At 39.0% G+C, this 27,563-nt stretch overlaps 1 protein-coding gene across 3 annotated transcripts; it reads right to left on the bottom strand.

The window, feature by feature from the left end:
• Nucleotides 1–265: 265 nt before the first annotated feature.
• Nucleotides 266–8,927, bottom strand: LOC143595616 (putative hydrolase C7D4.05). 3 transcript variants are annotated; one of them, XM_077074587.1, is made up of 6 exons: nucleotides 8,590–8,919; nucleotides 8,375–8,481; nucleotides 7,456–7,564; nucleotides 7,205–7,366; nucleotides 531–704; nucleotides 266–450 (listed from the first exon to the last, which is right to left on the bottom strand). In XM_077074587.1, the coding sequence occupies exons 1-6, from the start codon at nucleotides 8,836–8,838 to the stop codon at nucleotides 421–423; spliced, it is 831 nt and encodes a 276-aa protein (XP_076930702.1). In that variant the 5' UTR covers nucleotides 8,839–8,919; the 3' UTR covers nucleotides 266–420. The 3 variants fall into 3 exon arrangements, with proteins under 3 accessions (XP_076930702.1, XP_076930701.1, XP_076930703.1); XM_077074586.1 differs by lacking the exons at nucleotides 7,205–7,366; nucleotides 7,456–7,564 and adding exons at nucleotides 1,437–1,598; nucleotides 1,688–1,796 and having other exon boundaries at nucleotides 8,590–8,905; XM_077074588.1 differs by lacking the exons at nucleotides 266–450; nucleotides 531–704 and adding exons at nucleotides 5,941–6,243; nucleotides 6,324–6,497 and having other exon boundaries at nucleotides 8,590–8,927.
• Nucleotides 8,928–27,563: the final 18,636 nt, after the last annotated feature.

The raw sequence follows: 27,563 nt of genomic DNA, 5'->3' as shown, positions 1-27,563 counted from the left end.
TATGTGCATTGATGATTGATGCTACATATGGGATTGTTGTTATTGTTATCGTATTACTTCATATAACTTATAACGTTCTTTCCATGATCAAATACTAAAACTCGGGTTTTCTTTAGCTCCTAATCACTATTCTTAGTTCCTTACCGTTATCATTTCCCGCAACACATTATTATAACCGTCGTAAATAGTCGCATACAAAAAGCAAGTAATATATACAACTGATAACCAAGCATAACAACATATAAAAAGTATTGAATACAGTAGTTCATATCATTTATATTTACGATTACGGTATACCATACCGTACCATAACCATAAACAATAAAACGATACAATACTACCCAACCGTATTTCAATACCAGAAACCCTAATTTACAACAGAAACATTATTTCCTCAAAGCAAACGGGATTCAGATTCCTTCATACCTCAACTCCAATCCTTTCAGCAATCTGCAACAAGATTCAAATAGTTACATAAAGTCAAAATGGTTGACCAAAGTCAACATTGACAATGAGCAAATGGGACATACCTCCTTGAAGGAATGAACATCACTACCCCATAACCAAGCATCACAGCCTGCATCCCGAGCGCCCCATATATCGTTTCTTCGGTCGTCACCTACGTGGACCGCATCCTCGGCTTCTACACCTAACAACTCGCATGCTTTTAGGAATATCATAGGATTTGGTTTCTCTGCTGCAACCTGAAAAAAAAAATACCGGTAGTTATTAATATATGATTTGGGAGGTGGTAAAATATGTGGGTTGGGGGAACGGTTAAACGGGTTCGGGTCAAACCATGTGCGGGTCAAAACAGGTTGGGTTGGGCTAAAGTTGTTCAAATAGCATATGGCTCGAAGCTCGCTTGAAATCGGCTCTAAAAATTTTTGAGCTGAGGCAAGCTTGTTTAGAATTCGAGCCGAGTTCGAGCTCGCTAGAACGTTTTAATCTTGTTTAGATTTGATTTTAATTTTAATCTTCTTTTTTTTTTCTGAAAACTGAGTCACGTTTGAGCTCAGCTCAATCTTCAGCTCAGTTATATGATTTTTAGCCGAGCCGAGCTGGCTTGTTCAAAAACTGAGCTGAGCTTGGCTCGTTAATGACCCAACTTGTCAAAACAAATTTTGGTCCTTTCTATAAGTTTTTGTAAATTATGAAGTTACCGAATATAACCACACAACTAGATTATTAAATAAACAATATAATTTTGTTTAGTAAATGATTTAGTACATTGTAAATCTTTGAATACAAGTGTTATCGACTTTCAGCCGTTTCAATTTTAGCGAACTACTATGTTTAACCCATTTTAAGTATTTAACCCGTGAACAATCGAGTGAAACCTGAAGTGACCCGCTTCCATATAAATGGACTAAAATTGCCACCTTTATTTTCATAGAAGAAAAAAGGAAATTAATGAAATAGATCAGATAACATACTTCTGCAGAAACCGCCAAAGCATCGAACCAGTGATCACATTTAAGAGCGCGCAGCAGAGGTCTTAATCGCGTATCAAAATTTGAAACAATTGCCAGTTTTACCCCTGCTTTTTTCAGAGCCTTGAACACTTTCTCAGCATTTGGATCACACAGATGCCACGCCTTTTAATGCAAACCGAATCAAAATTAGATGTATGGTTATGATGCACACAATAATGAATAATATGACTAAAATGAAAGTAAAATAAAACCTTTTCGGTGGTATAGTAATCATAAAGCTCCTCAAAATATTGAGGATCAGAACAGCCCGTTGATGAACTAACTATATGTTGCCAGAACGGTCTTCCATCGTCTACATATCTGTGTATTTAATGTTCATAAAGCAAATAAAAGATTGTGATCAAGATTCTGTCATGTGAAATAACACTATAGATCGGGTGTGTCTCCGCATACAAAACACAAAAATATTGAATTTTCATGACGTATAAACAACATAATTACTAATTTTTATATAGAAATCACGTACGAAAATATATTTAACTTTAAAATATCATAATCTTTTAATAGTCCACCTGCTCAGGAACCATTTTGGCGCGTTCAGCAGGCTCAGATTCGGTGTTGTGGCGAACCTATAGATTATTATTATTTTTTTTAATGTCGCTTTTTCGAAATTATTTTTTGGGTTTAGTTCCAGTGTTGTGGCGAACCTATAGATATCGACCGAATTTTCGTTATGTAATTTGCCAACCGAATAAACGTCGTTTTACTTATATTATTTTTTGTATCATAAGCTATGTGTTTACTAATATTTTTCTATCAGATACCGAATGTATATGTGCCGCTTTCATCATAAGTTATCATAAGTTGTACATGTGCGGACACTATTTTGGGCATTCACATATAATTTTTTGATTTAGTATAGGTGTCGTGACAAACTTAACCAATACCGACCGAATTTGCATCAAGCCGCTGCCGCAACGCGGCAGGTTTCATACCTAGTTATTACTCCCTCAGTCTCATTTTAAATGTCCATTTTTCCATTTTTGGTTGTCCCAATTTAAATGTCATTTCTATACATATAAATTCAATTTCCAATTGTGCCCTTACGAATAGAGCCAAAAAGTAGTGGATTTTTTAGCCAAGGAAGAAAAATGGTTTTTAGCTATAATAACTTAAAGGACATTATTGTCATTTTACGGCTAATAAAATAAAATGATCAAACATTTCTTAATTTGTGTGTTATGGATCTCATGGCATTTAAAATGGGACGGACGGATGGAGTATATATTAAAGAGAGACATAGAAGGCATACATGTTTTGAGATGCTGATTTATGCATTAGTTGTATTATTTTCTATGTGCATTGATGATTGATGCTACATATGGGATTGTTGTTATTGTTATTGTATTACTTCATATAACCGATAACGTTCTTTTCATAATCAGATACTAAAACTCGGGTTTTCTTTAGCTCCTAATTGTTGGGTTCGTAGGTGCCCGGTTTATTATTTGAAGTCTAAAGGGCAGAAGGGTGTAAGGTGGTCAGACCGAAGCCCGGCCCGGTTTAGGTTTCTTGTTTAATAAGATTTAAACCCTAGTCGTATCTCTATATATTCAAAGCTATGTACTTGTAATTATTTGTCACTCAATAAAGAATATCTAGTTGCCACCCTTGGACTTAGGTCAGTTTAGACCGAACCGCGTTAAATCCTCGTGTTCGTTTATTGCTTTCGTGTCGTGTTCAGTTCGTGTGTGTGTTTAATCCTAACAAGTGGATCACACGAAGAACACGGGAACCAGCCGAGTCGCCCCCAAACCTTCCGCCGCCGCCACCCTACTGCGCTAGGGTTCCGCCGCCGCTACGGTTTTACGATTGTCGTTAGGGTATACGCCGCTGCTAAACCCAGCCCGACGATCACGACTAGGGTTCAGTCGAGCACCGCATCACCACCCTTTGACCACCATCTCATGTAATCTGATTTGTCGCGTTATCCCTCGATTGACGCTTCTTGTTTTTTTATCATGCTGTTTGCGATTGACAAGAAAGAAGTTGTATTATTTGTTTCTTGGGGTTTACGTGCATGAAAAGAGGATTACTATTGATATTATTATTTTATATTTGCCAATAAGTTACAAAGGGCAATAGGCCTGATCGGTTTAAATTTTTGGGGCTAAAGTATTGGCAGTTTCGTTAAGATATAGTTATTCGGTCGAGATCGTATTTTGCAAAGAACGAGCTAAGAAAAGTTGAATCAAGATTCTATTTTTCGTTGAAGAATTGTTAATCAGAAGAAGCGTTAAAGAAACGGAGAGCCAGTTGCTAACCGCGTTTGTCCGGTTATGTCGTTTCAGTTAAAGTTTCAGTTTTCTGATTTTCAGTTTGTTATTCCGTTGCGTTTAAATTAGGTTGATTATTTAACATAGTTCAGTAGAACAATCGTTAAGTTCAGGCTCGTGTTGTTGTGTCTGTCTCTGTTTTTATCAAGTTTTTCATTTTAGTCATTGTCATGGCAGAAGACGGAAAGGTTTCGATACAGAAGTTTGACGGACAAAAGTTTGGTTGGTGGAAGATGCAGATTGAAGCGCTACTTTGTCAGAAAGACCTGGATGTAGTGTTTGAGGATGAAAAACCAGAAAAGTTGTCAGAAGCAGAGTGGAAGAAGTTAGACAAGAAAGTTAGGGCTTGTATTACACTGACGTTGTCGGAAGATGTGGCGCTTAACGTCATGAAAGAAACCACAGCTCGTGGTATGATGGAGGCACTATACAACATGTATGAGAAGCCTTCGGCAGCGTTAAGGTCTATCTTATCCGAGAGCTAGTGACAACAAGAATGAAAGAGGGTGGGTCAGTTACAACGCATATCAATAATCTTAATTCTTAATTCGAACCTCTCCCGCTTAGTGTCAGTCGGCATTAAGTTTGATAATGAAGTTCAAGGTCTTTTATTGTTATCCTCTTTGCCCGACAGTTGGTCGCAAACAGTGACTGCAGTTTGTAGTTCGTCTACAAAAATTACTTTTGATGGGATTCGGGATTTGATTCTTGGAAGATTCAAGACGCAGAAATTCAGGTGAATTATCAAGTGATATATTAGTCACAGAAGGTAGAGGTAGGGGAAAACAACGAGGCAGTGGGAGCAGGAAGACGAGTCAGTCTAGGACTCGTAAAGATATTGAATGCTGGGGTTGTAAAGAGAATGGGCACTTCAGGAATCAGTGTCCGAATGGTAAGAAAGAGGTGAATGTTACAGAAGTCAACACTGCAGAAGAATGTCCAGAGAATGAGTTTCTAGTTCTTAGTGTTGAGAATAACGTTGATTCTTGGGTGATGGATTCCGGTGCATCGTTTCATGCCACTCACTGTAGTGAAACGATGAAGAATCTAAAGTTTGGGGATCTTGGAAAGGTTTGACTAGCGAATGATGATATTTTAGAGGTTACGGGTATGGGAGATGTTGATTTGATAACTTCAGTAGGTACTTCTTGGACTTTGAAAGACGTGAGGGTTATTCCAAGTTTGAAGAAACATTTGATTTCAGTTGGGCAGTTGGATGACCAGGGGCACGATGTTAAGTTCGAGAATGGGCATTGGAAAGTAGTCAAAGGGAATCTCGTGGTTGCTCGTGGCAAGAAAATGGGTTCGTTGTATATGGTCGATATGTCACCGAAAGGAGTGGATCCAGTTTTGGTGAAAGACAAAGTCCGGTTCACAGAATCTCGTGGGCAGAAGAAGGTTCGTTTTGCAGGTAACAAACCAAGAGCCAAAGTGAAGATTCAGGATGAACGAGCTAGGAAGGTTAAATCAGTCGGAGGATATCGTGACAGTGGGAGCACAGATCGTGTTTCAGTTACAGTTCCAGGTCGACAGTGGATTAAAAAAACCAGTATTCCAGCTGTTAAAGTCTCTCCAGTGAATTACTTGCTGAATATGGAGAGTGTTTGTTCTCAGAGTATCTCAGGATCCGGTAGTTTGTTTCAGTGGGAGCCGGTAAAGACAGAGAACGGGTCAGGGGCAGTTTTAGCCGTGACTGATGTTGGAGCTCCGGGGAGCTTCAACGGACCTTCAGGTTAATTGATGAAAAGGGTGGGTGGCAACTAGAAGTTAAATGTTTAGATTACAGAAGTACGATGAAGAGTGTAGACGAGAGTACTCAAGGTCTCCGAGTGGGAGATTGTTGGGTTCGTAGGCCTTGTTGGCCCGATTTATTATTTGAAGTCTAAAGGGCAGACGGGTGTAAGGTGGCCAGACCGAAGCCCAGCCCGGTTTAGGTTTCTTGTTTAATAAGATTTAAACCCTAGTCATATCTCTATATATTCAAAGCTATGTACTTGTAATTATTTGTCACTCAATAAAGAATATCTAGTTGTCACCCGTGGACGTATGTCAGTTTAGACCGAACCACATTAAATCCTCGTGTTCGTTTATTGCTTTCGTGTCGTGTTCGGTTCGTGTGTGTGTTTAATCCTAACACTAATCACTAATCTTAGTTCCTTATCGATATCATTTCCCGCGACACATTATTATAACCGTCGTAAATAGTCGCACACAAAAAGCAAGTAATATATACAACTGATAACCAAGCATAACAACATATAGAAAGTATTGAATACAGTAGTCATATCATATCATTTATATTTACGATTATGGTATACCATACCGTACCACAACCATAAACGATAAAACGATACAATACTACCCAACTGTATTTCAATACCAGAAACCCTAATTTACAACAGAAACATTATTTCCTCAAAGCAAACGGGATTCAGTTTCCTTCATACCTCAACTCCAATCCTTTCAGCAATCTGCAACAAGATTAAAACCGTCACATAAAGTCAAGATGGTTGACCAAAGTCAACATTGACAATGAGCAAATGGGACATACCTCCTTGAAGGAATGAACATCACTGCCCCATAACCAAGCATCACAGCCCGCATCCCGAGCTCCCCATATATCGTTTCTTCGGTCGTCGCCTACGTGGACCGCATCCTCGGCTTCTACGCCTAATAACTCACATGCTTTTAGGAATATCATAGGATTCGGTTTCTCTGCTGCAACCTGAAAAAAACACGGGTAGGTATTAATATATGATTTGGGAGGTGGTAAAGTATGTGGGTTGGGCGAATGGTTAAACGGGTTCGGGTCAAAACAGTTTGGGTTGCGTTGGGCTAAATTTGTTCAAATAGCATATGGCTCAAAGCTCGCTTGAAATCGGCTCAAATAACTTTTGAGCTGAGATGAATTTGTTTAAATTTCGAGCCGATTTCAAGCGAGCTTGAACATTTTAATCTTGTTTTGATTTTATTTTAATTTTTTTTTCTGAAAGTTTGAGCTCAATGTTCAGCTCAGTTATATGATTTATAGCCGAGCCGAACCGGCTTGTTCAAAATTTGAGCTGAGCAGCCTGAGCTTGGCACGTGAATGACGCAATCTGTCAAAACAAATTTTGGTCCTTTCTATTATATTTTGTTAATTATGAACTTACCAAATATGACCACATAACTAGACTATTAAATAAATAATATAATTTCGTTTGGTATACGATTTAGTACATTGTAAACCACTGAATACATGTTTTATCTAATTTCAGCCCGTTTGACCCGTTTCACTTTAGCTAATTAATGTTTAAGTATTTAACCCATTTGACCCATAAACAATCGGGCAAAACCCGAATTGACCCGCTTTCGTATAAATGGACTAAAATTGCCACCTTTATTTTCATAGAAGAAAAAAAATAAATTAATTAAATAGATCAGATAACTTACTTCTGCTGAAACCGCCAAAGCATCGAACCAGTGATCACATTTAAGAGCGCGCAGCAGAGGTCTTAATCGAGTGTCAAAATTTGAAACAATTGCCAGTTTTACCCCTGCTTTTTTCAAAGCCTTGAACACTTTCTCAGCATTTGGATCACATAGATGCCACGCCTTTTAATGCAAACCGAATCAAAATTAGATGTATGGTTATGATGCACGCAATAATGAATAATATGACCAAAATGAAAGTAAAATAAAACCTTTTCGGTGGTATAGTAATCATAAAGCTCCTCAAAATATTGAGGTTCAGAACAGCCCGTTGATGAACTAACTATATGCTGCCAGAACAGTCTTCCATCGTCTACATATCTGTGTATTTAATGTTCATAAAGCAAAAAAGATTGTGATCAACATTCTGTCATGTGAAATAAACACTATAGATCGGGTGTGTTTCCACATCCAAAACACAAAAATATTGAACTTTTCATGACGTATAAACAACATAATTACTAATTTTTATATAGAAATCATGTACGAAAATATATTTAACTTTAAAGATTATAATCTTTTAATAGTCCACTTGCTCAGGCACCATTTTGGCGCGTTCAACAGGCTCAGATTCCATCATTCGGTCACTTATTTTTAACTTTACCTAAATTTCAAAAACTTTGCACTTCTATTATATTTCAACGTATTGTAAATACCTTCAAACAAAATACATTCATCAATCACTTGTCATCGTAGGTAAATAATTTCTTATTCACATAATCAAATTTTCACTGAACCAGTGAAAACCAGCAGCATCCTGTGAAAATCAATCATTAAATCCCTCAAAAACGTTACAAAAACATATAACTTTCATCTTTTATAGTGCGCGTTATCAATTCAATTTCCATATCATAACTACAAATCAATCAAACCCAACAAACAGTTTTAAGAATCTCAAACAAAACATTAACACATAAACGTAAACCAAAAATGTTACAAAACATACAACTTTTATTCTTTAAAACGCGCATTACCGATCCAATTTCCATATCATAACTACAAATCAATTAAACCCAACATATAGCTTTAATAATCTTAAACAAAACTGTAACACACAATTACACAAATGCAAATAACTCAAATGCATAATTAAATGTGTGAATAACCATTTCCTTAAATTAAACCGATTACCTGATCCGGGATCTACCCCACGGTTGCTCGTAAGCTTTCCGATATCTCCTCAAAATCTCATCTTCACTAAATTTCACTCCATATTTCTCCCCAATTTCCCTATAAATCTACAAAAAATTAAAAACCCAAAATCAATTAAACAACCCCACATACAAAATCAAATCCAATCAACATATAACAACAACATATGAACAATTAATAAATAATAAACCCACCTGAGCCATGGGCTGTGACGGAACAACGAGGGTTCCAACTGCATCAACCAACAAAGCTTTGTGTGTGATTCCGCCATGGATTGATTTGCGGTAGGTTTCGTAATCGTGCAGAGTGGATTCGGGTTCGGATTCAACGGAAGCTACTGCGGAAGAGAATGGACGGTTACCCAGAAACGGGTTGACCCGAATTGGTGATGATATGGTGTTGGAGCGGAGGATGCGAGTGAGTTTTGTTATGTGGGTTGCCATGGCCTATAATTCAGCAAGGCTCATTTGAATTTGATGAGGATGAAAATGAAGATGAAAGTGTTTGTATATTATTATTATTATTATTATTATTATTATTATTATTATATTCAGGTGGAAATTTGTGTTTTTCGGTTATAAATGGAATGGAATTGGTGGTATATAGAGCACGAGAAATGGGGGTGACAAATGGTTTTCATTATTATTGTTCACTACTTTTGGTGTTGATTTTTCTTTATACATTTAGTCTTTCGATTTGAGGAAAAGCTCGCTTAAGATCAAAACTCGTGAACACTCACTCGAATGCATGATACTGTAGTGTGGTAAAACATGTTCAGTTTAAGAATCCAACTAATGAACGTCATCTACTCGTTTAATCTCTCATCACCCTGTGCTGCTGAATATAATGACAGGGGAAGAAATCAAACCTGGATCACATAAATCACCAAGTCTGTCCCTTACCAGGGGCGGATCTATGTACATGGGTGCGGGTTCACGGGAACCCACTGACTTTCGGATTTTATATAAAACCCGTATACAAAATATGAGAGTGAACCCATATATAAATTATAAGTGAACACATAGACAAATTAGATTAATGGTTTGGCGGTAAAGATGCTTCTATTCTATTGTAAGAACCCTAGTTCGATTCCTTAATCCAGCATATTTTTTTACTGGTTGTGAACGTATAATGACTGAAGGGTTAAAAGAGGATTCTTGAAACACATGATTAGTTATCGAAATTATTAATAACAAAAGAAAAGGCCACTGTATTGAAAAAAATATATAGAATTTTCATCATTTTAAAGGAAGTTCCTTCAACAAGTTTCGGTCAAAGATGCAATTTCAAAAGATGAAAACTCGTAGAGGACAACTATAAAATAATTTTTTTTTAATTCGAAAAGACCATCATATTCATATTATATGTTATTTTAGTTACTAAGGATGATGTTTGATTTTGTAATTGCATCGTATTTTTATAATGTGATAAACGTTAACCGACCCGAATAGTCGAATCGACCCTAACAGTGAACCGTTCAACTGATCCGAACAGTGAACCCACTGAAAAAAAAATTTTGGATCCGCCATTGTCCCTTACCATACTATCAACCACTCCACAAGCTCATTGGCGTTATGTTTTTAGAAAAAAAAATCTAATATTATAATAAACAAAAATGATGTTAGTGCCACATGGCATCTAATTAGCTTATTTTTGTGCCAAGTGGCACCCTCATCTTGTAACCTTGAATTCATAATTTTTCTAATTAAAAAAAACAATTAAAACCTTCCTTAACAAGCCCTATTTATTTTAGACAATTCTTAATATGAATGAAAAACTTGGACTAATTATACTTATTTATATTTAATTTAGGTGTTATGGGCTAGATATATACAATTATCTAATCAATATAATAATTTTCAAAATAATTGTTGTTTTATTTGTTAATTTATCAATTAAAAACTTCCAATTGATATGTACTCAGATAGAAGGTTTCCAATTTCCAATTGTAAAGCCTAGGAAAATTAAAGAGAAAAAAGTTTATAACTTCATTGAATCTAAGTTTTTTTGCCAATAAAGTTTCTGACAAAAAGAAGGTTTTTGATTTCTATTGAGTGACTAATGTTCATATAATCAACTATAGCAACAGGGTATGCATATGTTTTCTTTTCTTGAATTAATAAGTTATGATTATATTTGTAAAGTACACGATTTAGAAAAAGTATTTTGAAGTTTGATGTTAATGAATCAAACTAACAATATATTTGCTGCAGTGTGAACCAAATTTTTTATTTATATGGAGTTATTTTTGCAAAGCTAATTATTGGTTGGGCTTTCAAATAATTTTTTCATGACATCATACTTTCTTTTGAATGGTAAATGAGTAATTTTATTTTCCACGCATAATATTTTATTTATGTATATGCAAAGACATAATTTGTAATTTCTTATAATTTGTTTGATGTATATTTGTAGAGAAAAGTTGAATTCTACTGTCTCTGTTGGAGCATTAACTCATCTCGGTATTGCCTTGGATTAATTCAACTATGGCTTATACAATTAAGTTGACCATCTCTAACCATCTTGATAACTTTTTTTTCGCATCATCTGTTTCATAGTTCATGGGTCAGTAAGTTGAGTATATTTGATTGAACAACTAATGCATTTATAAAGATAATTAATTAATTTATTATATATGTGAATTGTGGTAAAAAGTAGAATCTTTTTAAACAAATGAAATGCCACTCAAAGTACAAATATAATTTTTTTAACTTATGTTGTTATTTTATATTTGAGTAGGAACATACATACATAAGTTTCTTAAATTATATTTTATGTTTTTAATACTATTATTAACTTTCATAGTTGATGAAAAACCAGTTTATTATGTATAGGAGATTATTTTGAAGAAAAGGAAGAAATGGACAATTAGAAGAGGAACAACGGGTTAAGAGGTAAAAAAGTGATATTAAGATATGAATTTTAGTATTTTAATTTCTCAGCCCGTGTAATACACGGGTTTTTAACTTAGTTACTAAATATACAAATATTATTATACATTATTCGACATGAAATTTTGTCACTTAGATAAAGAAATATTTTTCAACACTTGAAATAATTTTGTTTTGTATTTTAGATAGCGGGTTAATTTGAAAACATATAATTTATGTTTCTTTTCAATCAAATATCCAACTTCAATCACACAAGTGCGAAACAGAGTGTAAACTTTTAATCCGATTATGAGAGCCACTAATTAGAACGGTCCCTTGCTTTTTAACTTTGTAAAAGTCATTTAATCATAATATCTTAAAACATTACTGATTAGGTTCAGGCTGTAGACACTAACTCGAACTTGCTCTTTCTTATGATCAACTAAAAGTATACTTCAACTACTAGGATGCTATGGGCACCCTTCGGGTAATCCATAGGTACATCGGTTTCGTCTCCAAAAACACCCCAATCAAATGGGTAAAGATAATCAATTTCTACCGTCGAAGTCGGTTATTTAATTGTGTGTGACGGAACACCATATAATTGATTGGAACACATTCAAGTAGTTTGGTATAAATGAAACACTATCCTTACCAATTTGGAAACTTTTGAGTACATTGGTAAAAAAAAATGAGATGTCCTCGTTTGGTTGGATGTTGAGAATCAGGTTATTTGGGTACTTTTTATGAGCCCCCTAATACCATTAGGGTATGCTTGTTCACTTGTGGGGTAAAATGGACAAGACAATGAAATGGGTAATGGAATGAAATTTGTCATCACCATTTTATTGCCATGGTTGTTTAAACTATGAGAATAGAATGACCATTACTTTGTGTTGTTTGGTAAGTTGGAAAAGACACGGGAAGAAAATACACATGACAAAAAATATTTTGTCACAAAATTTACCAAAATGAAAAAAAAAATGTTAATGGCGACGATAATAGTGGTGGTAGTGGAGACAACGGTTGTGGCCAGGCAGTAGTGCTAAGAAAGTATGGATGAAAGAAGGAATGAAATTGACAAAAACACTACGGTGCAGATGAATGATTTTGAATTTTAATGTGTTCAGAGGGAATATGATTCCTTGCATGATAGATGATTTCATTCCATCAACCACCAAACAACGTTTTTTTTTTCATTTTCTCACAATATCGTATTCCATTTATCTGTCTCGCATTCCAACCATTAACTTAGGATGTGTGTTACGGGGAATGGATAGAGGGAGCCAGGAAGGCCACACATGCTTCGTAAAACATATATTGCAGGTTCAAACCTAGAGAAAGATGTAACTTTGGATTAATTGGTGTAAAATAGGTTATGTAAAATTCAATATGTTAGTTATTATTATATTCATTCAAATGAAAAGTTCGTTAAGCCTTATGATATTTGTTAAAGTTCATGCTTGAGCTCATTTATTAAATGAGTTATAATTGAAGCTAGAGCTCATTTAAGCTTGACAGTTGACACAATCCAAGCTTCTAGAAAAATGTATTGAATATCCTACGAGTAGCTCGACTTGTTTACATCATTTATATGATGGTTAATTCGCTTTGTGGTTATCATAGCATGGGCGTTGAATTCATACCCCATTCTAAATGTGGCACTTATTTGAATTGGCATACCTACTTGGAACATATCAAATGTGTACATAGCATATCTAAAAGCTGGCATTCAACAACAATCCCAATAATGTGCACAAGAAAAATACACATTTTCACCACACCCCAACGCAGAGCACACAATTCGAATACCAAACTTAAGGGTACTTGGATCAGGATAAGCTCCATGAGAATGATTGATTTTGTTACGGTTTATTTGAGACAACCGTCAATCTCCCAAGAACATAAGAGAAGAAGAGAAAAGAAACCCAAAATAATAATTTTTTCTTATTTTTTTTCTTAAACAATGATTACAATTTATAGGGAAAACAAATACATAAAATAGGAAAAGATAAACATTAAGAAACCTAGTTATAATATAATAAGGAAACTAAATAATAGATAAACTTAAATAATAATAATTATAATATTATTATTGTAGGATCGTATCAATTCCCGACCCCTTGAAAACGTCCTTGTCCTCAAGTCTTCCGGTGTTATTCGGGCCAATGTCAACGAACCATCACAAGGGGCACAACACGGGTCGCCTTATTGAACCTTTTAACGGTGTCCGCGCCAACAAGCTAATTGTATTGTTGTAAATTTGATTGGCATCTTTATTAACCATCAAATTACCACTTTGTTGCTTATATTTAGTTGTATGCCCACCTAAGGTCATATCCCCCAATCCTCGAGTAACTTCCTCCGTAACAATGGTTTCATGATCAGACTTGGCAATTGCATTGACGGAACTAACGTGAAATTGAGTAAGCATTGTTGTAGTGAAATCATCCCATGTGAGGAAGTCTGAACTCCGAAGCCAACCATTGAACCACCAGAATGGTTCATCAGCAAAGGATTCAACAACATATGGAAACCGCACGTCGCCATAGATCGCGTAAAAGAGAAAATATCGTTCAGCTTCAGAGATCCATAGGGCAGGATTAGATCCAGTGAAACGAGGTAATTGTGGATGCTCCCACAAGAGTTCTTCCAAAGCCATCTAGGTTTAGGCTCGATGAAAGCACCAATTGTTACGGTTTATTCGAGACAATTGTCAGTCTCCCAAAAACACAAGAGAATAAGAGAAAAGAGACCCAAAATAATAATTCTTTCTTATTCTTTTTCTTAAACAATAATTACAATTTATAGGGAAAACAAATACATAAAATAGGAAAAGATAAACATTAAGAAACCTAGTTATAATATAATAAGGAAACTAAATAATAGATAAACTTAAATAATAATAATTATAATATTATTATTGTAGGATCGTATCAGATTTCCTATGTTGAGGAATGAGAAGATATTACATGTGGTTAGAGACCTCGTCCCAGTACACACATATCGCGTGCTCATCAATAACGACTAAAATTTTCATCTCCGATTCTCATAGTACGTTATCATATAAATAGGATTACGCGCATAATTCAATTTATTGAATACCATTCCAGGATTAAAAAAGTTATCAAAACACATAGTCTAATAAGCTAAGGGGTGTTTGGGATTCCTTATTTTACCTCCTTATAACTTTTCATTAAGTTAATAAGTTACAAAAATGTAACTTATGAAACTTTTCCTCTCACAATATAAGTAATTCAAAACACTTTATTACTTTTCAAAAACCTTATAAATTATAAATTGGTAAAAATAAGTAATCTCAAACACCCCCTAAATTTTTACCATTTACATAAAGTTTTTAATTTAGCATACAACTCAACTTAATGACTTATAATAGGAGACCGTTCTTTTTAACATGAATTACAAATAAAGCAGTAAAATATGAGTTATTGAATTTCTCAAATTTTACAATGAGTAGTTGATATTTCCTACAAAAAAATTTTTAAAGTGATTGTTTAAACTTTTTTAGTAATTAAACATTTTCCTAAATTAAAAAACTAATATTTTTCTCTAAAAAGTTGAACTCCATATTTTTATGAGATTCTTTTTAATTTATTGACAAATCTGAGATGTTTATCTAATCATTTTTACTTTTTAGCAATCTTATCTTATCTTATCTTACTATACTAATAAAAGAAAATGTTAAAGCTTATGTGTCAAGCTTATAGTTCACCCAACTTTCAATCTCTCATCTCATTCATTTTAACTATCCACAAGTTATGGGTCAAACCATTTTGTCAAGTGGGTTATAACATAGTGTGAGTTTTATAACATATTGTCATTTTCATACCTGAAGTTTGACCAACAACGCAACTTTAGTACATTTTTTAAATTTATTGCAAATCAACACCCAACGTTTTCGAAATTATGCTATTTTAGTACTTTTCATTAACCCGTTTGGTTTTTTATATCAATAAACTCTACATTAAATTAATTCATATATATTTGAGAATCACAATTTAAATAACAAAACCTATTTATTTTTATTATTTGACAAATCTTGTGTAATACACGAGTTCAAAAGCTAGTTTATATATATACATTTAACAACTTTGATATGTATCATCGGTTGGACAATGCAGGGATGAGCGTTTTAGTACGGGTATCAAAGTGGTATCAAGTTTTGACTTTTCGGTATCGATACGGTACAAGTATTTCCGAATTTTACATGAAATACCGTTACCGAACCAAACATTTGGATACCAGTATCAAATATTCTTAATTTTTGAATCAATATTTTTGAGATCGGTACCGGTCTATACCAGTATCATTCTAAGCTCATCAACAGTACAATGTATTATGCATTTGTATCTTGCATAATTATTGACTTTAATATTTTTCTTATTTAACTTAATTTCTTTTTCTTTTTCTTTTTGTACTGTTATGTTTAAACCCTTACTTTATATCTTTCACTTTTGACCCCTATATTTTTTATTTTTTACGACTTTATCATAAAACATTTTTCATATTAACCATCATTTTTTTCACTTTCATCTCTGGCTTCCAATATTTTTCATCGTTTATAAATTTTTTGTTTAATATTTCAGTCCAGATTTTGTGAGTTAACATGTTGCAACATATGTATGTGGTTCAACGTTTTTATATTTATTTTACCCCATTTAACAACATTGTCGCACGTTTTTACGTTTAGTTCCCCCTATTAAACAACACCGTCGGAATACGTTGGCCATAAGTCGATTTAGTTATTCTTTTATATGTTCCGTTTCGGTCTAATTTTTCATGTTGAAATGTTGCAACACACTTTCATGGTTGAACATTTTTACGTCTACTTTTCGTTCGGCTTTAAAGCCTCACCGGAAAGCGTTGGGCCGATGCCCCGTTACACTTAGGTTCGATAAAACATTTCAACATAATTTTTTCATGGTTTAATACCTCGCTACCATCAGAGGGCTTCATACTAGTTCTGTATAAAAATTGTTGATGAAAGTGAAGATTACATACATCCCATATCATCAATTTTAAATTTAACGTCACCATCCTTCCAACAAATTTGCGTATTTAAATAGCATTTGGTTTTGTACTTTATTTCATTCATAGTTTAAATAGCATTTAGTTTTGTACTTTATTTCATTCATAGTTATTGAAGAGGTAGGTCCCCGTAAAGCCCAGTTGGACCCGCAAGACTCACCTTGAAGAGGTACGTCTGCGCAAAGACCAACTGGATCCGCAGGACCCACCATGCTCAGAGAGATGAAGACCTTACACGCAGTAAGCCAGCTGTTCCCGCAGGAAAGCCTCCCTTGGTACAGTACCCTGTCTGTCCCCGCAGCTGTGGGTACAAGCCAAGAAGGAAGGCTACCCGCACTAACAGTAAGGCTACACGCATAAGGCACTAACTCTTATACTTCAGCAATGTCACCTGAAGAAGGAATGAGCAAGGCGGGAATATTCCCGCCAAAAAGAGTCAGTCCGTACGCTTCCAGAAGATCTTTTGTACTATACCTACCAAGGTATGGACAAATAGACAAGATCTGACAAAAGCAGCCCATGAACCAATCACAGGGTGACAGCTCACTGACAATAGTACGAGGAGGAGCACGCTCCAGTACAAAATGTCACTATCAGCCGCTGCCTACCCACCAACTCCCATCGTGGCACGAACGTAGCCCCTAGTTGGTGGAAAAGGAATATTATACAGCTGGCCGTACCTGCTTGGAAACCTACCTTCGGCTATAAATACTCCAACACCTTGGAACGGTATCATCATCTTCTCTCTAGCTATTTCTCTCTATATACACTTATATTCAGAGCAACCTAGTCTGATTCTCACGCCGGAGGGTGGTCACAAGGAGGAACCCCCCCCCCCCTTCTCAGTGACGAGCTCACGGTGTCTGTTTTGCAGGTTGAGAAGAATAACCATCTTTGCCGGACTTAACCCTCGTGGGAAACATCTACTTAACCCTAAGATTATCCTTAATCTGCCGGGGTCACTTAGTGTTTCTTCATTGGCGCCATCCGTGCATTAAGCTAGAACTAATTCTTCTTTTTCTCAGTTTTTTCAAACTTCTGGAAAGATGGTTAAGGTGACTCCGATGCCAAAGCCACCGAGTGACCAAGAAACTCCGGTAACCACAACCCCAGCTACTGGGGGGAACACCGGTGAATACACGATTGTTACGAACACTACCCCGGTTACCCAAGCCGGGGCAAGTGCAGTAAACAATCCTCTCCTGGGATTCATTGATACCCAGTTGGGGAAACAACAGAGGAGACTTCCGCGACAAACACCGGAACAAGTTAAAGCTTGGGCGGAAGCACGTCAGAAAGAATTCCAAGCCGAGTTGGACGAACGTTTACGTTCACTCCAACAGGCCAATGACGAATTCGGAAGCACTCGACAACAGCTCAACATGAGCAATGATTACGAGTATTTGGATGATGAAGATTGGGAAGAATCTGACAGTGACGCAAACCCTCGTCATAAGGCGAAAGGGAAGCGTAAAGAAGCAGACTTCCACTCGAGAAGAAATTTCGAGGGAACCTTCAAACCAAAGAACACGGGGGGAAACCCACGTGACTTCTCCAAAACTTTTAGACCAACTGTTGCGAATGCGGGAACGTCCAAATTTGCAAGGGACATTGCGGAAGCAATCGCTCCAAAGAGTGCCAAACAGATGTCCAACATAGGCACTTACGATGGCATATCTGACCGGACGATCACTTGAACAGATTTATAGTGGGGGCAACCGTCAGTAATTGGACGGAACCCACATGGTGTTACATGTTCCAGATGACGCTCGTCGGGGCAGCCAGAGCGTGGTTTGATCGTCTACCAGTCCACCACATCTATGATTGGGCAGACTTCCAGCACGAGTTCAGCCAGCACTTCAGTCAACAAAGAAAATATACTGAAGAGCAATGGACGATCCTCAACTGCATCCGAGAGGAAGACGAATCTTTGCTAGACTTCATCACTCGCTTCAACTCAAAGAAGCTAAGTCTAGGCACTATAAGCGAAGATCTTGTTCGCGTTGCTTTCATCCAGGGCGCTGAGTACCTAGAGCTCATCCGCACGTTGACAGGTAAAGATGGCATGCCATCCACGTGGGATGCCATCATGACGGCAGCTAAACGCTTTGCCGAAACGGAGAAGCAACTGGGTAGAAATCTTCCCCAGAGCACAAACCTCTACACGCAGAGAACAAGAGAAAATAACGTCGGTACCGCCCGACAAAATAAAAAGAGGAAGCTTGGTATTTGGCAGTCAAGGATATACTTTGACACCTCATCCAGCTCTCGCCCTCTCTTAGGCGGAAGGGACAACATGCACTCGTCGAACCGGAATCCCAGATGGACGCCACTCACCAAAAGCGTCACCGAGATATTTGCCACCGAGAGGCTCCCATGGCCAAAGGCTCCAATAATCCGACAGCGTCAAAACGCTGATCAGAGCAAATCCTGTGACTTCCACGGGACAAAAGGCCACACCACTGAGGAATGCACATCCTTGAAGGATGTCGTCGAAACATTCGTCAAAGATGGGAAACTCACACACCTCGTGGCGTCAATCAAGAACGGAGGGAGGAAAGACAACCGGTACAAGGGCAATGGACGGAAGCCCATCGACATCAGCATTCACATGGTTCACAACAACATCAGCGGAAGAAAACGACGAACAACAGAGCCAAGTGCGTGGAAGGAAGCAGAAGTGCGCTTCCCGCGTGTGCCAGGGGGGCCCAACAAAGAAGGCCTTATAGTCATCAAAAGCCAGCTGGGGCACTACATCACCTCCCGCACCCTTGCTGATAATGGCGCTTCCTCAACGGTCATGTATAGGCAGTTCTTCGACAAGCTAGACGACGAAGACAAAGAACGCCTAGAAACGGTTTACGCCTCGATGGAAGGGTTCGACGGCAGCACAAACACCCCCTTGGGAATCCTATCTTTCCCCATCACTCTCACGGACGGGAAGTACTCCCGCACAGAAGACGTGGACTTCGTTGTAATGAGGAAGCCACACCACACATACGACATTCTCTTCGGGAGAGATGGGATGGCAAGATTTAATGTCGTGGTGTCTTCGGTCCATGGGATGATGGGATGGCCAACAGCCGAGGGCGTTGCTATGATCACAAGCATTCCCCAGGTATGCATCGCATCCGTCTCATCTAAACCCAAACCAAAAATGGCTAAACCAACCATCTCTGAGCCAGAAGAATGGGCCTTCAATGGCAAATACCCTGACCAGGCCGTTACCATTGGCCCAACGATCACTAATCCCACACGCACCTTACTCAAACGCTTGTTGCAAAAAAATGTCGACATCTTCGCGTGTACACCAGCTGACATGACTGGTGTACCTCGAAGTAAGGCTGAGCATAAGCTCAAGTGTGACCCGGCGTTTGCGCCGGTCATACAAAAGCGTCGCGTAATGGGTACTGAGCAGGCTAACGCGTGTAGAACCCAAGTCAAGGAACTCCTTGACGCAAGCATCGTACGCGTTAGTAAATATCAAACATGGGTTGCAAATCCCGTCATGGTACCAAAATCAAACAAACAGTGGCGCATGTGCATAGACTTTAAAGACCTAAACAAAGCATGCCCCAAGGATTGTTTACCCGTTACCCGAAATTGACCTTAAGGTAGATTCATTAGCACCGTTTCGCCTTAAATGCTTCCTTGATGCGTATAAAGGGTACCATCAAATCCACATGGCTGTTGACGATCAGGATAAAACCGCATTTCGGACGCCCGATGGCACATTTTGCTACCAAATGATGCCATTCGGACTAAAGAATGCCGGATCCACATACCAACGCCTGATGGACAAAGAGTTTCATGCCCAAATCGGGAGGAACTTGGAAGTTTACATGGATGACTTGGTCATCAAAAGTCTCGAGCCAGAGGCGATGTTGAAAGACATCGAAGAAACTTTCAAAACGCTCATAAAGATAAACATGAAGCTCAACCCGAGCAAGTGTTCCTTTGGGATGGAAGAAGGGAAGTTCTTAGGAGTCATCGTTACCAAAGATGGCTTCAGAGCGAACCCTGAAAAGGTCGAAGCCATTATGAAAATGGAATCACCTGCTACCATCAAACAGGTTCAGACACTGAATGGACGACTAGTCGCACTTAACCGCTTTTTGGCAAACCATGCGGATAGGTCGTTCCCATTCGTGTCAACATTGAGAAATTGCTTGAAGAAAACGCACTTCCGCTGGACACCAGAAGCGGAAGCAGCTTTTCAAGAAATTCGGTCACGCTTGATCGAACTCCCAACGCTCACAGCACCAGAAGTGGGGGAGGAATTAATTCTCTATCTTTCCACCACAGACAGAGCAACTGGGGCAGTCTTACTAGTATAACGAAAAGGCATCCAGATGCCCATCTACTACGTAAGCCACGTCTTAACAGACGTAGAAACCCGGTACTCCACTCTGGAAAAATTAGTCTTAGCGCTTGTACAGGCTTCACGCAGGCTAAGACGATATTTCCAAGGCCACCCAATCACCATTCTCACCAACTTCAAACTTGCAAACGTTCTAAGCAAACCCGAGTTGTCAGGGCGCCTAGCCAAATAGGCAATTTAGTTGGGAGAGTACGCGATAAAGTACAAGCCAAGACCAGCCATAAAAGGCCAGGTCTTGGCCGACTTTATTGCAGAAGTCCCCACTTCGCGGGAAAAAGAGTGCCAGGAAGAGGCTCAACCCTCTCCAGCACAAGACATTAACGATGTCTGGCGACTCTATACTGATGGAGCAGCCAACAACGAAGGTTCAGGCGCAGGGTTGAAACTAACCAGCTGGATTTCCCAAGTACGAATAACGAAGCGGAGTACGAAGCATTCTTGGCCGGATTAAGAATTGCGCGTAAGATGGGGGTGAAAAACTTGGAAGCTCACGTGGATTCCATGCTAGTAGCCAACCAGATAAACGGGACGTACACGGCCGTGAACGACACAATGGCCCTGTACCTCGCACAAGCAAAAACCCTTATGCGCGATTTCAACGATTGCAAAGTTGTGCACATCAAGCGAAGCGAAAACAAATCTGTGGATGCGTTAAGCAAGCTTGCATCGTTAGCCTTCACCCACTTGGGAAAGGACATCCGCGTTGAACTTCTTGGAGCACCATCAGTCCCGCACAAGGAAATTTGTGTCATCCAAACCGGCACGGAAACGTGGATGACGCCAATCATAAATTACCTTGCGACGGGTGTACTACCAGAATCAAAGACACAGGCAAGAAAGATACGCTGTAAATCACTGAACTATCAACTTGTTGATGACATACTTTACAAGCGTAACTTTCTTGGCCCACTCCTCAGATGCGTTGACGACCAAGATGCCGACTACCTCCTAAGGGAAGTACATGAAGGCATCTGTGGAGTACACGCAGGTCCACGCGCAGTTGTAGCTAAGCTAAACAACGCGGGATACTTTTGGCCGGGGATGCACACGGATGCGCTGGCCTACATCAGAAAATGTAGGTACTGCCAGCTCTACACACCCAACACGCGTCGCCCGAAGAACGAACTTGTTCCAGTCACTTCTTCATGGCCATTCCATAAGTGGGCCATCGATGTGACAGGCCCATTTCCCACAGCAGCAGGGAACGTTCAGTTCCTAGTGGTAGCCATCGACTACTTCACCAAGTGGATAGAAGCAAAACCCCTAGCCCAAACAACCGCAAAACATATCAAAAAAATTATTTGGGAATTTATTATTTGTCGTTTTGGACTTCCACAGAATTTGGTGAGCAATAACGGCACCAACTTTGCTGACCAGAAGCTACAAAAGTAGCTGAAAGAGCTTCAAATCACCCACACCTTTACCTCAGTGGCACACCCTCAGGGTAATGGTGAGGTGGAAGGAGCAAACAAGAGCATCGTCGACGGCATAAAGAAAAGACTCTTGGAGCATAGATCCGGCTGGGTGGACGAAGTTCCACATGTCCCCTGGGCAAACAGAACGCTGAAAAAAGCAAGCACGGGCGAAACCCCATTCAGCCTCACCTATGGCACTGAAGTCATGGTTCCAATCGAGATTGGTCTACCCTCACCAAGAGTCATAACTCAACCAGAAGACAATGATGCGGGAAGACGTGTGACAATCGTCAATTTCAGGTTAACCTCGTTAACTCAACTCCGTCAATTCAAACTTTAAGATTGTTGAATCTTTAACGCACACTTCATTACATTTAAACTAGGGTTTAAATGACGCTTAACACTTACTACATGTGTAGTCTTTCGGGATTTGCACCGAAACGCAAACGAGTTAACGCAAACGATTGACAAATAAACGACAAACGTCAAGACACTAATTATATGATTATTATGTGTTAGGATTATGTGCTATGTGATAATAGTATGGTCATGTTAACTTATTGTTCAAGTATGATGGAATGTTCTAGAGAAAAACAACAATTGGAAGTTTAGGGACTAGAATGTAACTTGTTGGCCTATAAATATAACATAAACTCTAAACCCTAACTATTATTATTATTATTAAAAACCCGATCGGCCCCTTGCTCCTCCCTACTCACGGCTGCCGTCCACAATCTTCCACACACACACATCAAATCAAGAGTTTAATCCAAGAACTAGGTGCTAGGAAGGTATACTTGATCATCCCTTACCTCCTTGTTGTGTAATTTTGATGTTTAATGAGTTGTATGCAAACCCTAACTCAGCCGATTCTAGGTGTTATATGATTAATATGATTCTTGATAGTTGGATGATAGATTAATATGATTCTTGATGTTGTTACATGATTCATTGATTGTCTTTGATTTGAATTAGAACACAAACCCTAATCTTGTATGTATGGTATGATTGATATGCATGGATAGTAGTTATAGTATCTAGAAGGTTATATGGATGCATGATAGTTCATAGGTTATGGTTATGTTGAGTTTTGATGTGAACAGATTCTGGACAGAATGTATATACGATGTTTAACTGACTGTAACGAAGTGTAAACGTGAAAATTGATTGAGATTGTGGGTACTGCAGTAAACTAGGTTGAGTCTAGTTTCTATAAAGTATAAATTCGTAATTTTTGGATAAGTAGAAGTATACTTTTATGATTTTACAAAAACGTGATGCAAAGCTGAGCTGTTAGACCTGCTGTTAGGTTATATTGTAAATATTATATCTCATGAACCACGAGACCAATTGGGTTGGTTCCACTTCTGGAAGTTGACTCACTGAGTTAGGAACCAAACCCAAGTGGTCTTGCATTTATTGGATTTTTCGTTTAACGGGAATTGCAAATAACATTCTGATGTGCATGAATCTGGCTGATATAAGTTAGCTGTAATGTTTTGATCATTGTGAGCAATCTATATGGAATAAAAATAAGATAAAATATGTTCTGGAAACCTAAGACATGTATGTTTCTGTGGTAATTTTTGGTGAATTAATTGAGACATTATAATCGGTGAACTAGTACAATCTTTCAAGTAGAAATTCTGTCATAACGAAACTAGCTGCTGAGTTGTATAGGAATGCATGAAATATGGTAGTTTCTATATAATTGTTGTAATTTTGACCAAAATACCCTTGCGGGGAAATATTTGCTAGTTGATTGCCATGAATTGACCAAATTACCCTTGCGGGAAATATTGGTTAGTTAGTCTTTGTTTGTTGACCAAATTGCCCTTACGGGAATTATTGCTAGTAAGTAGGTTATTAACACATGACACGGAAGTAATTGCTCACTCATATGTCGTATCACGATTGTACTTGTAGAGTCACACACAATACACAAACGAAACATGTTACGTGCATAGGTATTATGTGCCGAGTCTAGAGACTCGTTAAACGTTCCGATACTTAGAAAATCTCCTTGTTGTTTTAGAACGCTAGAGAGTTTTCTACGACGCGCATCACTCGGTGATCTAGATCGGATATTCTTCGCAAACAGTGAGTTCACTTTACCCCACTCTTAAACTGCTTTCAAACGTTTTCACTTGGGGGAGATAACATACTCCGATAAACATATTTTCTGAGATAAACGCATATGAAAGATTTTGTTATAAATTATATATCACTTGTAAAGGCTAAGCGGCATTTGTAACAACTTGAAGTCCCACACATCGGACCGGTTAATATTTGGAATAGCGAGTCACTTTTGGGTAGTACTACTGGGTTTGACAAACCCCACCCGACGTTATAGCTCAACTGGAGGTTGAGTGGGTGTAAATTTGGGCTAACACATACCATGGTCTGGAGGACCTGGTGACGGGCACTTGATAAACAGTCAGCTTCGGTCGCGAACCACTTAGCAATACTTGTTGTATAGATTAGCTACCTATCGATATATAATTTGACATAACACTATCTGGTAATGCAACACTTAAACGTTGTAACATGGTTACACGCTCAAACGTCGTAACGAGGTTACGCAATACTTAAACGTTGTAACGTGGTTACACACTCAAACGCCGTAACGAGGTTACGCAACATTTAAACGTCGTAACGAGGTTACGCAAAACGCTAAACAATTTATCTTATCTTACTTGTGAACTCACCAACCTTGTGTTGACACTTTTAGTATGTTATTCTCAGGTAGCCGAGGCGGGCGCGCGGTTTAGGAGCATGCATTATTGAAAACACTTTTATTCTGCAAATTTAAACTTAAACAGTTACTTTTGGTTTTTAAGTCGTCCTGCGTGACGCAACTTTTGAATTAAGGTTTTACGCTTCCGCATTTACTTTCATTTAAACGTTTTTCTTTGGTTTGGTTATAACTAATGATTCCGATCCTGCCAGTTCACACCCTCTGACGGTAAAACTCCGTTAGTGGATTTTGAGGGTGTGACAGATTGGTATCAGAGCCATTGGTTATAGCGAACTAGAAGCCGCATGCATACTAGACTATAACCGCGACGACCCATTAGTTATAATAATACGCACTGCATAGGTTTGTGTAGTCTTGAAATCTTATTTCTTTACCTCCTTTACTCATACGCGCGCATATACACGGCATACCTGTAGAAATGTCGACGCCACCCTCATCATCATCCGATTCGATGACACATTCTCACGGGAAGGAACCGCAGTTACCTACTGCCTCGCCACCCCACGTAGTCCCGGAACTCGAAGCTCCTGCACCGAAGAGGTACCGCCTATCCGGAGGCTTGTATGACAACAACGTTAGCTGGGAATGGTACCCCAACATGATCAGACGTATGGTCTACCGTGAACAAGTTCCCCCATTGCCTCACCCGAACCACCCTGCTTACCCTAACACTCTACCACCTATACCCGAACCTGTGGAGCGAGTCCTCGCAGCTGTCGTTTCTTGTTTGGAGCGTGATGTGGGTTACATGCGCTACACTAGAGAAAATGTTGCTAGACTGTTTAAAGATGGAACCGAGACTCAAGAGGAGATTGCCCGCATGACAACGGCAATGAAAGAAATGCAAGAGACTAGTGAACAACGAACCAAGGTTATGATGAAGATGCAAGCCGAGATGATAGACTTGCAAGAACAACTCCAAGAAGCAAGGACCCGAACGGAAATAGCGTTAGAACGTTGCGATATCCTACAAACGCAACTCGATCAGAACGCAGCAGAACCTGAGGCCGAGCCCGAGGCAGAGCCTGAAGTAGAACCCGAAGTAGAACCTGAAGAAGATCCCGAAGAGGAGCCTGAGGAAGATCCCGAGGAAGATCCCGAGGAGGAACCCGAAGAAGAACCGGAGGAGGAACCGGCTGAGGAGGAGGCACATTCAGAGGTGTCCTCAGATGACGACATCTAGTGATGATGACACTTAGATGGAGGGGTTGTCTCCATCCAAACTATTATTTTTCTACGATTTTAAGGATTGATTGGAAATACTTTGTAGCGAATACAATGGTTTTAATCAAAAATTTTTATTTAGACTAATATGTGGTTGTGATGTGATTTTTTTTTTTTCTTACCTACCTTTTATTACATGTATGGTGTGTTGTATATGAAAGAAAAATTCATGTTTAACATTTTATACTGTGATTCTAGGAAATGGCCGGAAGAAACGCTGGACGAGGACGAGGTAACATCAGCATGACTGCAGCTGAACTCCAAACCTTGCTGAATGACCATGTTGCTGCCGCTTTGGCTGCACACAATCAGAATCAAACAGGAGGTCCAAACGGAACGTGTACCTTCAAGAACTACTTAGACTGCAAGCCCAGTACGTTTAAGGGCACTGAGGGAGCTATAGGCTTCCTGCGTTGGGCTGAGAAGGCCGAGTCGGCCTTTGAGATGTGTAACTGTCCCCATGCCAATAGGGTCAAGTTTGCTGCTGGGACACTCGAGGATTCCGCCCTCACTTGGTGGAATTCGAACGTCCAGATCCTTGGCTTGGAACTGGCAAACGCGATGAACTGGGAGGAGTTCAAAAACATGATGCGAGAGGAATACTGTCCGAGGGAAGAAATTTCGAAGTTAGAGTCGGAGTTTTGGTCATTGAAAATGGTGGGTTCAGAGATTGAAGCCTACACCACTCGTTCGCACGAGTTGGCAGTGATGTGTCCGCGGATGGTGGATCCGCCGAGCAAAAGAATAGAGATGTACATTGATGGGTTGGCACCACAGATTCAGGGTATGGTGACGTCTTCCAGACCAGCCACGATCCAACAAGCGATCCGTTTGGCTCACAAACTAACGGATCAGGCTGTGACCCAGGGTGCGTTACCACCAAGGGGTTCGACTGTAAAAGCCCGTGACAACCCGAATAATGACCATGCCAGCAACAGCAACAACAGCAACCCGAACAGCGGGAAAAGAAAGTTTGACAACACCAGATCTTCATCCTCAAACCTCCCACCGCAACACTACCGGAAGCCCGAATTTACTCGGAGTTTCAACACTCAGAATCACAACAACAACAACAACAACAACGGTAACGGGCAGGTTTCGAGCGGGTATGCTGGGAAACATCCAAAGTGCAATAGGTGCAACTTTCACCATGTTGGGCAGTGTGACCGTGTCAAGTGTCAAAGATGCGGAAAGATAGGTCACCAAGCGAAGGATTGTAGAGTTGACCTTGTGGCGAAGGGTGCTCCTAAGCCACCGATGATGACTAAGGGATGTTATGAATGTGGACAGGAAGGTCATTTCCGGAAGGACTGCCCCAAGCTGAAACAGAACGACAATAACGGGGGTAATGGGAGTGGCAGTAACGGTGGAGGAAATGGCAAAGGAAGAGCGTTTGTGATTGGATCAGGTCAAGCCCGCAGAGATCCGCATGTGGTGTCTGGTAAGTTCCCTGTAAACGATTGTTTTGCTT

This window comes from Bidens hawaiensis, unplaced genomic scaffold, assembly GCF_021521415.1.
Source record: "Bidens hawaiensis isolate Kalapana, Puna unplaced genomic scaffold, B.hawaiensis_p1.1 tig00045385_1, whole genome shotgun sequence".
In the NCBI taxonomy this organism is placed as follows: Eukaryota; Viridiplantae; Streptophyta; class Magnoliopsida; order Asterales; family Asteraceae; genus Bidens; species Bidens hawaiensis.
This window is presented reverse-complemented; position numbering and strand designations above follow the sequence as displayed.

Excerpts from the sequence above, each read along its gene's own strand:
- LOC143595616 (XM_077074588.1), bottom strand. The coding sequence starts at position 8,838 with ATGGCAACCCACATAACAAAACTCACTCGCATCCTCCGCTCCAACACC. Across the intron at positions 8,482-8,589 it reads CGTCACAGCCCATGGCTCAG|ATTTATAGGGAAATTGGGGA; the intron begins GTGGGTTTATTA and ends AATTTTTTGTAG. Across the intron at positions 7,565-8,374 it reads TGGGGTAGATCCCGGATCAG|ATATGTAGACGATGGAAGAC; the intron begins GTAATCGGTTTA and ends TTAAATACACAG.